At 42.3% G+C, this 18314-nt stretch overlaps 1 protein-coding gene across 2 annotated transcripts in view; it reads right to left on the reverse strand.

Moving 5' to 3' along the window:
* CREBBP (CREB binding protein) overlaps positions 1-18314 on the reverse strand; it is a 96435-nt gene that overhangs the window by 40565 nt on the left and 37556 nt on the right. For both annotated transcript variants that reach the window (XM_073636577.1, XM_073636575.1), the window contains exon 2: positions 4778-5466. In XM_073636577.1, the coding sequence (XP_073492678.1) occupies positions 4778-5466 (689 nt within the window). The remainder of the gene's footprint in view (positions 1-4777; positions 5467-18314) is intronic.

Raw genomic sequence — 18314 nt, forward strand, 5'->3', positions numbered from 1 at the left:
ATTTTAAGAGATAGATGTAGGCTCTATTATCTAAGTGATCAGGAGGCTACAGCCTGTCCAATTGTTCCTTTTTTTTTTTTTTTTTTAACCCTTCCCCCCCTAACATGCCAGCCAACATCAGCCGGTTCAATAAAAATCGGCCAATATTCGACCTGTGTGTAAGGCACCTGGTCCAACACAAGCCAGTTGTTTGGACGACTTCTGTCGGACAAGCATGTTGGAAAACAACGAGCAGACTGGCTCCCGATTAACACTCTCAGCCAATGGCAGAGAGCACTGATCAGAGTGTTCTGGCGGAGGGGCCTGCCAGAACACAACAAGCTCAACGTGGAAGATCACTGTACTAATGCTGGATCATTAGTACAGCAGCTCTGACTGGAGCTGACAGTTTGTGCTTTCTTTCATTCAACCCACTAGGTTGAAAGGGAAAAAACGAACCGTGTGTACCAGGCTTTACTCTGCGATTAGCCAGTTATATGAGTACAATGGCTGTAGTGAATGAGCGCTGGGCAGGACAGAATAGGAAATGCTTCCTCCTTTCTGCTGCAAAACGTATGACATTTCCCAAAGAACCCCTCTTTCTGTCCTAGAACCAGACATCTCTGAATCTCACGGACCTTCTAATGAAATTGACAGATATTAATTTTTTTAATTATACTGTTGCTGTATGTCATATTACAGGAATTTAGTCAAGCAAACTCATAAAGTTACACATAGGTCCAGTTTAACACTACAGACCCAAGAGTTATCATCCTGTTCCTGGCATCACTACCTAGTCGCTAACCTGAAACAAGTATGTAGAATTTTGACTTCTGACTCCACTGTCTGCATGCTTGTTCTAGGGCAGTAACTCACTAGGCAGTGAAGCCATGAACTAGACAACAGGCTTTAAAGTGGTACTAAAGCCTCAAGTATTTTGCACCTTAATGCATTTTATGCATTAGGGTGAAAAACCTTGTGTGCTGAAGCTCCCCCAAGACTCCCCTTTTCTTTACCCGAGCTCAATTCGATCCAGAGACGTGCACGAGAGCAGCGGCTCCCATCGCTGTCTCCCTCCTCATTGGACAGATTGATAGCAGCTGCTGTCAATCAAAAGCTGTGACGCGGGAGCAGGGCCGAGTCCCACTGTCTCTGTCAATGGACGCAGCAGCGAGACTCCAGAGCGAGCACTCACGGGTTCCCCTAAGGAAATCGGCTTTCTGTGGGGGCACCCGCTGAAGAGAAGGGGCCTGAAGCGCCGGGGAGGGATCCCAGAGGAAGAGGATCAGAGCTGCTCTGTGAAAAAACCATTGCACAGAACAGGTAAGTATAGTCATGTTTGTTATTTTAATTTTAAAAAATAATAAAGCTTTAATAACATTTTAAAGTCCGCAATAGTAGCTCCCATGTTTCCATTCTTACAGTTCCAACAAGCATACCCATTTAGATTTTTTTTTTAAACCCATTAGGATCCATTCAGACCTGACATTTGTGTTAAAATAGCCCATTTATTTGAATGAACTGACAATGCACCATTTGTTGTAATGCAGTGGTATTTAAAGTGTGTTGCGGTTCCCTCCAACACAGGTATGTTTCTTTAGTGAGTTTAGGCGAAAGTGAATGGCTGCATGCCTGCTGCGATATAGCAACCCAAAAAGGCTTTTAGGGAAAAGAATTTCCAGTCTGCGTTTGACTAATTGGTACGGGTATGTTTTCTTTATCTTCGGGTAAGTAAAAGATGGCAGCACAAATGTCTTCACTTACGGTTTATAAAAATGGAAGCTCTGTAGTAATTTAAAAGACACACATTAGGGGCTGATCACACAAATAAAGCATGATGTATAACAATCAGCTTCTCAAAAAAAAAAAAACAAAAACAAAAGAAACAAAACATATCACGGGTACTAAATGGCAAACACACACACACAGCAACCACTTCAAAGAAAACTCAGCTCTAGCAACCAAGACAAAAAACCACACGAATACAGCAAAGAGGCAGGGAACTCTGTAGGGGGGAGGGAGGGGGGGGGGGGGGGGTCTGAAACCATCTCCTGAAGACAGCCTTAAATCTATACTGGGCTGATATTCGAGGGAAAAAGTACAAATCTGTTGCCATTAGCTACCAGCTTTCATCTGATTTCACTGTAGTTTTAGCAATCAAGTTGACAAGATGCTACATGCAAGACCAAATGAGCAAAACCCTACATACACGTAAAAAAAAAAAACAAAAAAAAAAAAATAAGCAACAACGTATTAAATCCATATAGTGTCATACAAAGGTGAACATTAAATCATTTATTGACTTCCAATCTCTCTCAGACTCCACCAGTGACGATTTTGCAGTTCTCTGTAGTCCCCCATCCTGGAGACATTTTTCTCTGTATTATCCTGAATATTAAGGCTCACATATATGCGGGGCCGGTTTCTGCAGTTCAAAGCGCATCAGATTTGCATTTATGTGAACCAAGCCTAAAGGATCAGCCCCACCCAATACTAATCTCATTGTGGTACATTCTGAAAAGTTAGGCCAGCCATAGGTGGTTTAAATCTCGGCCAGTTCAGCAGGAACCACTCGAGAGTCGAAACACATACGGGCAGCCAGAATGTACCATGTTGATCTTCTTGGGTACAACCAGCCTGCCAGATCTTGCATGCGATTTTCTCTAGCGGCCCATATAGCCACTAGTAAGAATTACTAGGGATACACCAACATCTGTGCCGATACCGAGTATATGCACAAGCACCAGAAGAAAATAAAAAAAAAAAAAAAAAAGTACAGATGCAACCAGAATAATCACTGGTCTTTTCCTGGCGGAACAGCTTCACCACCCCCCCAGCTGGGAGAACACAATGGCTCGGCAAGAGGGATGCCCATGTCAACACTGTCTGTGTTAAAGGGAAAATTGAGCAAAAAATTATTTCCTGCAACCTGTGTTTGCGGGAAAGAAATTTGCACTGTGCATGGCTGGCTTTAGAAGTCCCTATACTTAATTTCATGGGTCTACAAGCCAGCTGTGCCCATAGTGAGCGTTTCCCACTCTCTGCAATGGATGTTTTTATCTTAGAAGATATGAAATGCAACCAGAAAAGCTGGAACAGAAAAAAAGGTGGTGGACAGGAACAGCCAAAATTCCATGGTGGACAGGAACAGCCAAAATTCCATGGTGGACAGGAACAGTCTGCAGATATGGCAGTGAAATTTCACTGTTGGGATTTTAAAGGCAAATGAAAAACAGCAGCTGACTTAGCCCACCAGACTCGGCCCATAAAAACACCATTATTGGATGCAGTGGCCCTTTAATTGCTGAATCTAATGGATAGACTGGTAAATAAGTGGTTCACTTGTACAGAATTCCCACCATGTAAAAGAAGTGACAATATATTCAGAGGTTCCGGTTCTAAAAACGCCAGAAATCTGCTTGTTGCTAGCAGCTACAAGTAGTCAACATCTTTGGGCATGTATAATAACTGCTCCTGACATAATACACTCTTGCTGGCCCACATGTCTCCACAGGATATACGAGCCAGCAGAAGAAACCACAGCGTGCAGCAGGGGTAACATGTATTCAACCCACCTGAAGTGTCAAATACCTGCAGCGGCATTAGAGAAGCCAATTACTGGCATTTCAACACCAGAAAGGTAAATATAGTCACCGTTTTACGGTGCGCTGTCACTTTTAACCACTTAAGCCCCGGACCATTTGGCTGGCCAAAGACCAGAGCATTTTTGCGATTCGGCACTGCGTCGCTTTAACTGACAATTGCACGGTCGTGTGACGTGGCTCCCAAACAAAACTGACGTCCCTTTTTCCCCACAAATAGAGCTTCCTTTTGGTTGTATTTGATCACCTCTGCAGTTTTTATTTTTTGCGCTATAAACAGAAAAATTGTGACAATTTTGAAAAAAACGCATTCTTTACTTTTTTGCTATAAGATCCCCAAAAAAATATATATTAAAAAAAAAACAAAAAAAAAAACACTTTCCCTCAGTTTAGGCCGATATGTATTCTTCTACATATTTCTGTTAAAAAAAAAAAAAAAAAAAAAAAAAAAAAATCGCAATAAGCGTGTGATTGGTTTGCGCAAAAGTTATAGCGTCTACAAAATAGGAGGTAGTTTTATGGCATTTTTATTAATTTTTTTTTTACTAGTAATGGCGGCGATCTGCGATTTTTATCGTGACTGCGACATTATGGCGGACAAATCGGACACTTATGGCGCTATTTTGAACCACATTTATACAGCGATCAGTGTGATTAAAAAGTCATCGATTACTGTGTAAATGTGACTGGCAGTGAAGGGGTTAACCACTAGGGGGCAGTGAAGGGGTTAAGTGTGTCCTAGGGAGTGATTCTAAATGTGGGGGGGCGTGGCTATGTGTGTGACACGACACTGATCACTGCTACGATCAGTGTCAGCGTCACTAGGCAGAACGGGGAAATGCTTGTTTACATCGGCATTTCCCCGTTCTTCCTCTCCGTGAGACGATCGTGGGACCCGCGATCACACTCACGGAGGTCGCGCGCAAACCGCTTCTTAAAGGGCAACGTACAGGTACGTTAATATGCCTGTACATGCCCTTCTGCCGACGTATATCGGCGTGAACCGGTCGGCAAGCTGTTAAAAGATCTTGCCAGTAGGTATGTGAATAAACTGAAAAGGTCATATTTATATGGCAAAATAGCTTGCAAAACAATGACATTTTTAAATTAAAGTGGGAGTTTCCAATTGTAGATGTAGTTGCGCACTATAATGGTAAACAAATTAGTATACAAAACCACGGTAAACCAGCACATACCTTGGACATGGGTCCTGTCTGGGCAGTGGTCATGCCTGTGTGTTGTGGCATTGCCGTCGTCCCTTGTGTCAATGTTTCTGCAAGGACGCTACCTGGGGCGGTCTGTAAAGAAGAAGTATTGTACTGTAGACCTGCACCCCGACCTCTGCTTCCAGGTCCCAGCGAGCCATTCAGGACTTGTCCCTGTGCAGGCTGGCCTTGGCTCATTAGTGCATGCCCAGAATTGTTATTCATCAGTGCTTGGTGCCCTTGGTTGAAGTTAGAGTTGATGCAGATTCCCGCAGAGGCCTGTTGAGCAGCCGGGCTGCCTGCCACCATGCCGACTTGTTTTTGCGACTGGGATGTGGGTGCAGATGGACCAGGCGTGCCAGTAGCTGGTTTATTTAATCCAGACGGTGGTGTGCCAGATAGTCCCTGGTTAAGTGGGCTCTTGCTGAGACTGCCCAAGTTACCGAGGCCTGGGCTGCTTTGCTGGCCCTGGCCTCCCATGCTTTGTTGCACAGGGCTACCTGAACCTCCTCTTCCCATGCCAGGGCCCAGTCCTGGATTTCCTCCACGAAGGAGATCGGACAGCTGCTTGTTCTGGGAAGCCGCATCTTGTCCTAGCCCTCCACCTGTGCCCAAGAGGTTCAAATCTCCATTGGGGATTAGTTCATCAGGAAGGTCATTTTCCAAGTCAAAAAAGAATTCTGGAAAGTAAAGAAAAAAAAACAAAGTTAACACAAAAGATACTATGAAGCTGATCTAAAGCTACAATTACGGTAAAACAGGACTATTGTCAAAAACAACCAATTAGGTGGACAGTTTTATTTTCTAGTTCACACCAAAAAACTGACCATTAGGATAAAGTTTTTAGCAGTGAGAAGCTTTCATCAATTCATCTTGTGTATAGATTTTTTCATGATGTAGACCTAGTCTTATATAACCAAACCTAAGCTATACAGTGTAATCTAATGGGCAAGAATGGTTCTAATTTGTTTCTTTTTGCACCAAAAAGCAGAATACCTCCAACAACGATAAAAACTATTACCACTGCCTTAATTACCAAACACCTTGCATCTACAGTATGTTTCATTCAAACTAGATGGAGCATCACACAAATCATTCCCCATACACAGGCAAGCCATTCAACATACTACAGACAGAAGATTCCTCAGAGACAAAAGGACTTTCATTCGGCAGCCATGAAAACACGTATGCATTAGGCCTAACCTACAAAACACTTTGCCAAATTAAAGGGTCGTTTTCTTCCAAAGCTAACAGGCTTTTAAGATTTAGGAAATTACAGATGTAAGGAGGAGATTCTATAGTGGAGGAAACATAATTGTAATATCACAGCCAGGAGATCCAGACAAGTAAAAGACGTCATCAGGCCATGACCACTTTAGTTCGACTGACCTCCTAAAAATGGTAGAATTCTTAAACAGAGAAAAAAAAAAAAAAAAATACCAGCCACCCTGCAGGTTAATGGCATAATGTGCTAGTATGCATTACATACTCTCATATTATGACAGTCTTACCTGTAAAACATATCCCTCCAGCAGCGTGTCGTCACTGCTGCCAGGGCCTCCATCTTCACCTGGTCTTCATGCCAGGTTTGCGGGCTGACGTCACTTCCATGCATGCATACGGGAGTCGGACATGCACATCAAAACACAGTGCTCTGGATTGGCGGCACTTTCAGTGTGCCCTCAATTCAGTGTGCAGAGCACATGCACTGCTGATGTCACCAGCTGCATAACGTGAATATCTCCTAAATGGTGCACGTTTAAGAGATATTCACTGTACCTTCAAATAAGCTTCATTATAAGCTTACCAGTAGATACAAGTGACCAAGCAGAGTTTACTACCTCTTTAGGTCTTGTTTAAACTGGTTGTAAAGAGAAAGTTTTTTTTTTTTTTTGTTTTTTTTTTATACCTTCATGCATTCTCTGCATGAAGGTAAAAAAACCTTCATGCATTCTTTGCATGAAGGTAAAAAAACCTTCATGCAGCTCCCCCTCTAAATACTCGCCTGAGCCCGAACTCAGCCCATCGCTCTACACATCTACAGCAGCTCTTCACCCCTCTCTCCGTCTCACAGGCTTGGCTGAGAGCAGTGGAAGCCCATTGGCTCCTGCTGCTGTCAATCAAAACATAAGAGCAGGGGGCGGGAGCAAGCCCGATTGTGTGTCTGAATAGACGCAAACAGCTCGCCTCGGGAGTGAGAATGCACACGTGCCCACATAGGAAGTGGCTTGCTATGGGGTACTCTGAGGGGTAGAAGTGGGGGCCAGGAGCACCAGCAGGAGACAATAAAAGAGGAAGATCGGGACTGCTTTTGCACAGAGCAGGCAAGTAAAACAACATGAAGCTTCACAATCACTTCAAACTGTCTCAATCCAAAACAAAAAGCACTCCTAATATGATTGGTTGCTGTAAACAAAAACTCAGATTTCCCCTTATCACAATTCCGAACGCTAGGCAATCGGAGACTAACCCAATAAGCTCTCTGGGTTTACCTCCAGGCCAGATTCAAGATGAGCACCATTTAAGCGGTCATGGGCAGAGCAAGTGATCTGGTGACAATAGTGCAGCAATCACAAGTTGCACCCTGTACATCTGAAGAAAATCACTTAATATCTTATTTTAAACATGTGCTGTAGTGATGCACCAACACGTGTTCAGTAGGTACAATTCAGTGGAAAATGGCAAAAAGTTAAACAGGACATTATTTGCTTACATTTAACCAGTTCCGCACCAGCCACTGCAGTTGTACTGCGGCAGGTTGGCTCTGCTGGGCAAAGCGACGTAGCTGTATGTCGGGCATGCACCCCTTAAGCGGCCGTGATGATCGGATTCGCTTCAGAACCAATCAGTCTCCAGGCCCAGGCCAATGATTTATGGCCTGGACCCAGTGATCAGTTCTGGAGAATTAAGAACTTCCCCTGCCTGTAAGTGTAAACACAGGCAGGGGTAGTGATGTCATCTCCCCTCATGGAACTCTTTTCTGTTCCAGAGATAGGAGAGGAGACATCTCATAGTAAGTTGCACCAACACTACACTAACACCAGTACACGTAAGTACACTTGTCGCCCCCTGATCGCCCCCCCCTTCACTCCCTATAACAGTGTCACCCAGTGCAGTGTTCATATTTTTCTCTGATCACTGTACTGGTGTCATTTGTGACAATAATCAAAGTTAGGCACTTAGTAGTAGCCCCAGATAGGTCTAGGGACCTCCCCTAATAAAGGTTTAACCCCTTGATCTCCCCGTAACCAGTGATCACCGTATTAGTGTCACGGGTGACACTGGTTAGTTATTTTCTTATAGCGGCAGGGCACCCACTGTATATTACCTAATAAAAAGGTTTAACCCCCTGATCACCTGGCGGGTGATATCAGTTTTAGCGTCAGTTAGGGTCTGTGTCGCCCCAGGCAGCTTTAGATTAGTGCCAATAGCGCTAACACCCATGCACCATACACCTCCCTTAGTAGTATAGTGTCTGAACGGATCGATATCTTTGATCTGATCAGAACTATATTAGCATCCCCAATAGTTTAGGGTTCCAAAAAATGCAGCGTTAGCGGGATCAGCCCAGATACCTGCTAGCACCTGCGTTTAGCCACTCCGCCCATCCCAGCCAAGTGCAGTATCAATTGATCACTGTCACTTACAAAACACTAAATGCATAACTGCAGCATTCGCAGAGTCAGGCCTGATCCCTGCGAACGCTAACAGTTTTTTTGGTAGCGTTTGAAGCAGTCGCTGACAGTCAAGGTGCTCTTTTTTGGGGAAAAAAAGGATGCAAATTTCGTTTGGATACAGCATTGCATAACCGCGCAATTACCAGTAAAAGTAGTGCAGTGCCAAATTGTAAAAAGTGCTCTGGTCATTGAGGGGCCAACTCTTCCGGGGCTGAAGTGGTTAAACAATATACAAAATTTACAAAAATGTACAATTGGGTAAGTCTTGACTATATTGTCAATTGATCTTCTATCTATTTACAGATATATTTCCTGATGAAGCGGTTCATCCCACAAAACTAGTCAAAGTATTATATATGACCAAGTCACCTTTGTTTTTGTCATGTAATTTGTACTAATACATTTTTGGAACTTTTTATGACGGTCTTTATGTCCTACTTATACTTTTCTCACACTGTACCCAGAAAATTTCAGATGATGGTACAATTTGTTATTGCTATTTTTATATTTATAATGATTTTCAGAGGCCATTCATTTTTCTCTAATACACGGTTAAGATTGAAATGCAAGTGGTTACTTATTTAACGTGCAATTAAAGTCCCACTTTCCAAAATTTTGAGCAGACTCTTTATTGCAATGCAATAAAAGAAGCCTACCTGTCTGCTTTTAGTCTTCAATTGATTGTACATGGAGCTGTGCATGCACAAATCAGTTTACATTCCGTCACAGTACTTGTGTGCTGGGATGACTGCACTCCTGTGCATGTGAAGGAGTGACATCATCCTGCATAAGCCAATGAATGAGAAAAAAGAAAAGGGGGCAAGAGGAGGCCTCCTAAAAAAGATGGTCCGCTCAAGAACAAACTGTTGTGAACCTGAAAAAACTTTATTGTGTCAATTTACTAAATAGAAACATAATCCACTAACCATGTATATTTAAAAAATAGGGCAAAGAAAGTCCTATTGTGTGCTGGTGGCCACCACAGACATTACACATACATCAAAATTTCATGCACTCCCACTCATCAAATTAATGTCACTGAAGACCCGGGTCTGTACAATTTTCATGGGATTCCAGAGCAAGGAGATGGCTTCATGAATAATAGACATTCGGTCCTTCTAGGATAAAGTGCAAGTGCTGGTGAAAAACAAGGGTCCCATACAGATGTGAGCCAATAGCTGATTGGGCATATATGTGTGTCAACCGACAAGGAGAAAAGGGGGGAAGAGCGTCCTGATTGATTAGTGAACGACTGCAACTCCAAGGGGGGGAGGAGGAGGAATGGTGGAGAAGGAGCAGCCTCACATGTATAGCATTGAAGATAGACGGAGGATAGCCATAGATAAAGTGCCTCCTATATGTAAGGGTACATTTTTAGCTCACCGTCTGACGTCTTCAGTAAAGTCAAGGGCTGCTGATGACCGCACTCATGTGGGTAAAAGACACGTTCATGCGGCATATAAGTTTATTGTAGACGTGGGCTGTTACTTCCAGGTATCCTCCAGCAAGATGTGCGGTGAGTCACAAGGTTCAAACATACTGACATTTCATACCTAGTAGATTAAGCAGTCATAGGGAACCCTCAGAGTCAATGTTCACCACAAAGGCTCCGTCTGATGTCCAAGATCAGGTTGAGACAGTTAAAATGTTCACATCCAATTTCGGGAATATCCTTGTTGATGTGTGAAAGTCTGTGTGCCACCTGCACATAAGTCAGATGCTTATGTGGCACACAGACTTTCACACATCAACAAGGATATTCCCGAAATTGGATGTGAACATTTTAACTGTCTCAACCTGATCTTGGACATCAGACGGAGCCTTTGTGGTGAACATTGACTCTGAGGGTTCCCTATGACTGCTTAATCTACTAGGTATGAAATGTCAGTATGTTTGAACCTTGTGACTCACCGCACATCTTGCTGGAGGATACCTGGAAGTAACAGCCCACGTCTACAATAAACTTATATGCCGCATGAACGTGTCTTTTACCCACATGAGTGCGGTCATCAGCAGCCCTTGACTTTACTGAAGACGTCAGACGGTGAGCTAAAAATGTACCCTTACATATAGGAGGCACTTTATCTATGGCTATCCTCCGTCTATCTTCAATGCTATACATGTGAGGCTGCTCCTTCTCCACCATTCCTCCTCCTCCCCCCCTTGGAGTTGCAGTCGTTCACTAATCAATCAGGACGCTCTTCCCCCCTTTTCTCCTTGTCGGTTGACACACATATATGCCCAATCAGCTATTGGCTCACATCTGTATGGGACCCTTGTTTTTCACCAGCACTTGCACTTTATCCTAGAAGGACCGAATGTCTATTATTCATGAAGCCATCTCCTTGCTCTGGAATCCCATGAAAATTGTACAGACCCGGGTCTTCAGTGACATTAATTTGATGAGTGGGAGTGCATGAAATTTTGATGTATGTGTAATGTCTGTGGTGGCCACCAGCACACAATAGGACTTTCTTTGCCCTATTTTTTAAATATACATGGTTAGTGGATTATGTTTCTATTTAGTAAATTGACACAATAAAGTTTTTTCAGGTTCACAACAGTTTGTTCTTGAGCGGACCATCTTTTTTAGGAGGCCTCCTCTTGCCCCCTTTTCTTTTTTCTCATATATATCTTTATGGTCCATTGAACAACTATCTGATAGCTTGTTAGCTACACACCATTGAGTTAATTGACAAATGATTTGGGTAACCTTAGGGGTATAATTAATTTGATTAATTGTTTCATTGGGTGGTAAATCCCCCTTTCCCCTATCCGTCTTCCCCTGAACCTATTCTTGGATGAATTAAGGTGTCCTCCCCTCTTTTTTCTGTATAAGCCAATGAATACAGCAGTGGTCCAGCACCTGGAAGAAGCCAAACAGAAAATGACGGCGAAGAACGTTGGATGATTGAAAGACAAGTATCTGAGTTTAGCTCTGCTTTAAAAATTAAAAACTCCTACCTACAACACATTGAATCTACAGTAGACTGTTAACTGACTTATGAAGCGGCAAGGCTTTACTAAAAGTAATCAACTGTGTGTGCAAGATTCCAATGCTTCAAGATAACCTAACTTCCTGCAGAAAAGGCAAGAAACATCTCAAATCTAATCTAAAATACCACTGCAGGTTAGAGCTAAACTCCAGCATCAAAATTAAAATAAAATACCCTTGCTGTGCGCCCCCTGCATTGTACAGGTGGAGGGTAGGAGGCATGTTGAAAACCAAGGCAAGTATTACAGCTTATTTCTTTACCCTTAAACATGAGGAGTACTGAACCATTGCAGTCTGGAAAGACCCCACTGCAAGAGCAACTTTTTTTTTCCTGCTCGGACTGGGGCTTTAAAGGATAAGTTCATGTTTGTAACATGTTGCACATTACTTACATATTTAAGGAGGAACGTGTAACATACTCCAGAGCCTATAGAGTGCCCTCTTGGTTCATTGACACTTTCTAACAGAAAGCCCGTACAGAGGTGCAGACAAGAAAGCCAAGTGTCTACAGGAGCCCGACACTGCACCCACGATCCGCTGATGCACTATTTTTACAATATACGTGCATTTATTATTACTTGGCCTTTACATCCGGTACTGAATCATATCCATACTACACAAGCTGCAATAATGAGAACCTGGGACTATACAGGTATGTATGTATTATATATTATACATACACACATATACATACACACAAAAAGCTGCACAATTATTCGTAAAAAAAAAAATCATGATCTTAATCCAGCATTTCCACGATTCATGTGACCATTGCAGACCAGTTCCCTGGCTCACAGCTGTCAAAAAAAAAAAAAAAAAAAAAAGGAGCTGCCAATGGTAGCAAGAGAGATAAAAATAAAACATTGTATCTTTCTGTTCATTTACAGATCAAAAGGGATGAACTTCGGTCTGCAAATGGTCAGTTTAAAGTGGGTGTAAACCCACTTTTTGGACTTCTACCTATAGGTAAGCCTAGAATAAGGCTTACCTATAGGTAGTGGAAATATCTCCTAAACGTGCGCCGTTTAGGAGATATCTCACTTGTAGTACGCCAGAAATTCCAACGGCGCATGAGCAGGGAAGAAACTAAATTAAGTGCCGCTTTTCCCCTAGCCTATGCCATTAATCGCGGCTCCCGTGCGCATGCGCAGGAGTGACATCACACGGCTCTGGCGAATCACAGAGCCGGAGTCTGCGGCCCGGAAGGAAGAGGGCCAGAAGATGGACGCTGCCCACACAGGGGACATCGCTGGATTCTTTTGCAGGCGAGTGGCACATAATATGCTTTTCATTTGCAGGCTGCAGCAGCGAGCAAAAGAGGAAGTCAAACCCATCAGGGTTTACTTCCTCTTTAAGGCCCCTTTCACACGGGCGGATACAATTGTTCTTTTAGCTGCGGACAGATGAAGTTATCTACCTCAGCTAAATGCACACAATGCTTTCCTATGGCCCCGTTCACACACTGCGTTTAGGGACGGTTTTGTGCCGACAGAAAAAATAAAGTTGACTGCATCCAGGAACGATTTAGAGCAGCTATCGGCACATAACTGCAGGAAATCGCAGTGTACTTTTTCTCCTGCAGATAGCAGCGGCAACAAGGAAAGAAAAACAGGAAGCGCATCAGAAATGGCAAGAATGTTCCAACATAGCCGCATGTAAACGCAGCTAATCACAGTGTACAACTGCAAGTGAACGCTGTGCCAGGACTCTCTGAATTTCAAAATCAAAACATGCTTTTAACAGCGGCATAATAGCCGCCCGTGTGAAAGGGACCTAACCACTTAAAGACTATGCCTTTTTCTGACACTTGTTGCTTACAAGTTAAAAATCTGTATTTTTTGCTAGAAAATTACTTAGAACCCCCAAATATAAACTAATATATATATATAAACTAATATATATACACTAATATATATATACACACACGTGTGTGTGTGTGTGTGTGTGTGTGTGTGTGTGTGTATATACACACAATTTTTTTTTTTTATATTCTTTTTAGCAGAGACCCTAGAGAATAAAATGGTGGCCGTTGCTATATTTTATGTCACACTATTTGTGCAGTGAAAAAATACACTTCAATGAATGCAAAATAAATAAATAAAAAACCAAAAAAAAAAAAAAAAAAAAAAAACAGTAGTTAGCCCAATTATTTTTGTATAATGTGAAAGATAAGGTTACACAGAGAATCGTGATCTTTATACTAGCAAAGAAAAAAACAAAAAATGGTGATGCTCATTTTATCCAGAATCGCGCAGCTCTAACACACACATATACATATTTGCCCAAGTCAGCCAACTCTGAAGGCCAAAGCATTTCTTGTGGCTGAACAGTCAGTAAGAACATCAGCCTTCACAATAGTCTGGGGAAGTTTTATACGATAGTGAAGAGTGTGTGAAGAAAAACTTGAAAACAAAACTTTTGGTTTGCTAAGGCTTCTCTACTGAGTGGACAGCAGCCCAGTAATATGTAATAGGCCTCAGTGGTTGCTAATGTTAGGGTTGAGGGCTAATTTTGTGTACATTAAAATGATTAGCGCTAAACGCAATATCCTTTCATCATAATACAGGATTGTAAGTACTACATGCCTAATCCTAACCCCAAACCTAACATTAAGAACCACAAGAGTGTGGTAAGCTTACAGTACTACTATCCTTCCAACACTGAGAAAGTATTACTGATAGGAAAGACAAGCCTGGACATTACTCTGCTTAAAGGAAAAAAAAAAGAAATAAACAACTGGCGTTGATTGGTATGCAAAAGCTTGGGTTGATTAGAAGTCAGATTAGAGTGTTATAGTCACAGAATGTCAAAAACCACATAGTGTATAGAGAGAAATGACTGACAGCTTTTGTGCTATTAAAAAAAGCCATTGACAATCGGGACCTTCTCCCTCCTCGCCCACTTTCAATCATTTTCTTCTAAACCACATCCTTTTACACAACTGCACTTTTTTTTATTCATTTACTTATTTAAAAAGACTTTGACAACCCCATCTCCGTACTTCTGGAATTCTCACCTAGGCGAAAATGACATCCCCCAGCTACCTGCAGCCTCCTGGGATAATCTACAGAACAGGCTTCCCAGTGTGTCACCAGGGGGCTGGTTGCAGGAATGAGGAAGAGACAGCGGACTCCAGATGATGTCATAGTGGAGCGGCAGATAATAATTGAACAATGCTGGATTTTCTGGGCATGCAAGTGGTTTTTTTGTGGATAACCCAGCAAAAGAGGGCAATACGATTATAATCATTATTACTATTTGAAGTTCCTCTTTAAGCTGGCCACAAACATCAAAATTGTGCCGGTTGAGCAAGAAGCCAAGAACCAGACAAATTTTAGTCTGTGTGCACCCCTATCTGTTCAACAGGAGCCGGTCATTAAAATGGCCTCCGTCCAGGGATCCTGCAGAACAGTGAATTCTGATGGGGAAGTGGGGCTGTAGGGAGCAGCGGTGGAGATTCCTGCCTTCACATTACTTATGTAGATGGGGTAATACGAGTTTTTTTTTAGCCAAAGCTCATTTGGCTGTACTTATCCCGTGGACCACAGCAGTGCAGTTCATTTCCCACTCCTGTGACCCCTTTTCAGCAGACAGAGGGCTGAAGCCCACTGTAGGCGGACGTCAGAGCTGATCCAGGCTGGGTCAAGATTGACAATAAAGTTGGCATCCACCCCCAAAACCCTGGATCGGCAACTGGCTCAGCCTCTCAGTGAGCCACTGTGAGCCTCAGCCAGCCATTCCCACCCCCTCCACAGCCCAGCACTCCAGTCACCAGCTCTCTGCTCATGGAGCTCTGAGAACTGAGCGATCAGCAGTGTTTGATTGTTCGGTTCTCAGTCTGAGCCGGCGGGGGACAGATGCAGCATCATACTAATGATACATCCACCCAGGCAAGTATGATTGTGAAAGAAAATAATAAAAAAATAAAAATAAACAAAACTTGAACTTTTTTAACATGTATACCCAGATAAAAGCCCAATTCATTCTCGTGTAGAGGGAAGGGCATTCCCACTCGCACATCATTTTTTTTTTAGCACAATTTACATGTGTTGGTGTGTTACGCACAGGGCAGCTCATTTACTTTAGTTTCGACTTGCAACAATATCGCACCGCGTTTGGGGTGTCATTAACAATGAATGGCACTCAAACGCACATCTTCCTGTGATTCCAAATCACTGTGTGTGAATGGAGCCGTACTCATTCTAGTAAAAGGGCAAGCCTGACCAAATACACAATGAACAGAGTGCTCAGGTAAGCTCTTAGAGGTTTTACAGACTACAACAAGTTGTAAGGACTACTGAAACTTGTAAGAGCAACTTTATAGTGACCTAGCCTTTTAGGTGTCAAAAGCAATATTATGAATCACTCCAATTATTGTGAGGCCTGTTAACTGAAACTGCATGATCAGTTGGTAAATCAGGGGAGGATTTGATTTAAATTAGAATTTTTAAATAGAAACGGTCATCTCTGTACCACAGCAGCTCCTCCTCTGACCCCCTGTTGACTCACCGACAGTCCCATTCACTTTATTGGGACGGCTGGTGATGCGGCAGTGACACAACAAGGTGAGGGAAGGGGCGGCAGCAGGTGAGTGGATGCCCGCTAACAGGCGCTGCCATGCTGGATCTGAAATGACAGGTGATCTTTAAATGTAAGGACTTATTCTTGCTGGTAGTTAGAATCTTCAATATTTGCAAACATAATGAAAGTTTCCTATTTAGAATAATAAGCTGTCAGGTTAGTAAAACAGCAATATCAGAACTGATTCAATCATACAGTTTGTAGTGTACATATTTGCAAAACAATAGATAGAATAGATAAAAGAATATTCCTGAACTTTGTTTTATCTCCTGGTTACTGTGACATTGTGTGAATGCATCATTGCAGTGCACGTTATCTCAGCTTGGATTCATTGAATGATTTTACCAAAAATGTAAATATTGCAGAATATACAGCCTCATGCTACATAACGAAGCTCCATTTCACGCGGAATAAACTAAAATTATTGTAGAAAGTGCGTTTTGGGACTTTACATGAGGCATGTCTATGTGGATAATGTTGTATACAATACCCAAGTGTACAATGAATGTCACAATCCCCGTAGGGAAGACCATATAACCATGATAAATGATTACATTTATTGGATTTATCAATTTAAGTTGATAGATACAATAATGAATATGATATATAATGTAGAATATAAATATATAATACATGATGTACGCAAGAAAGGATATAATAATATTCATATTGACATACCGTATTTATCGGCGTATAACATATCCTTTTTTCCCCTTAAAATCAGGGGAAAATCGTGGGTGCGTGTTATACGCCGATCCCCGCTATTTTGTGATCTATCGGAGCGATCGCCGCCGACATTCACATAGCGTGTATTTTTAAATATGGCGCCGCGGGGTTCGGAGGGACTCGGCGGCGCTCGTTCACCTGAACGAGCGCCGCCGAGAACACAGTGACTGGGCGGAACCGAGATACACCTAGCCGAGGGTTCTCGGCTCTTCTTCCGCTATTGGACCTCTGTTATGTCCATCATAGGGACTGGGCGTGACTGTGAACGGCGCCGAGAAGAGCCGAGAACCCTCGGCTATGTGTATCTCGGCTCCGCCCAGTCACTGTGTTCTCGGCGGCGCTCGTTCAGCTGAACGAGCGCCGCCGAGTCCCTCTGAACTCCGCGGCGCCATATTTAAAAATACACACTAAACTTGTGTATGTCGGCGGCACTGGGGACAAGGCTGCACTGACCACTGGGGACAAGGCTGCACTGACCACTGGGGACAAGGCTGCACTGGGGCAAAGCTGCACTGACAAGGCTGCAGATGGACAGATAAGGCTGCATTGATGGGCATTTAAATGTAAGTTTTTTTTTTTCCTTAAACTTCCCTCCTAAAAGTTTTTTTCCTTAAAATTCCCTCCTAAACTTGGGGTGCGTGTTATACGCCGGCGCGTGTTATACACCGATAAATACGGTATTTAATATCAATGATAGATAGACAGGATTGGTACAAACTATAACAATTAATGAATTCTATAAACATGCGAATCAGACATAATGATCATGATACACGCAAATAAATGCCATTGACAGAATTCATGATTTCGAGCAAGCGTGGCACCCCTGAGTGAAGACTAGACGCGTTTCATGGCTTCATTCAAGGGTGCCAAGTCAAGCTTGCTCAAAATCATGAATTCTGTCAATGGCATTTATTGTTTGCATGTATCATGATTATTATGTTTGATTCGCATGTTTATATAATTTATTGTTATCGTTTGTACCAATCACGTCAGTCATGGATATTAAATATGTCAATATGATTATTTATTATGTCCTTTCTTGCTTGCATCATGTATTATATATTATATATCATATTCATTATTGTATCTATCAACATAAATGGATAAATCCAATAAATTAATTTATCATGGTTATAAGGACTTCCCTACGGGGATTGTGACATCCATTGTACATTTAGGTATTTTTATACAACATCATCCACATACCTCAAGTCCCAAAACCCACTTTCTTTTTTTTCCACATATATACAGGGATGGAGGCATGCCTATGCATAGGTTTTGTTTGGGTTGAAATGGGTCACTAGCTGTTCTCTACTACATTATTAATGTAACTTAAATAGAAAACTATCTTTAGATAGATTTTTATTCCAAAATCATTTTATTAAAGTAAATTTGATAAAAATCTGATTTAGAATCAAAAACAAACTGGATTTAGGTAAAAAAATTAAATAAAAAAAATCATTGATTTTTATCCACCCTGTAAACCATTGTGGCAAATTCTGCAGGGGATACCCACAGCCACAGAAAAAAACATGAATAAACTGAC

Source organism: Aquarana catesbeiana, linkage group LG06 (genome assembly GCF_042186555.1).
Source record: "Aquarana catesbeiana isolate 2022-GZ linkage group LG06, ASM4218655v1, whole genome shotgun sequence".
Taxonomy (NCBI): Eukaryota; Metazoa; Chordata; class Amphibia; order Anura; family Ranidae; genus Aquarana; species Aquarana catesbeiana.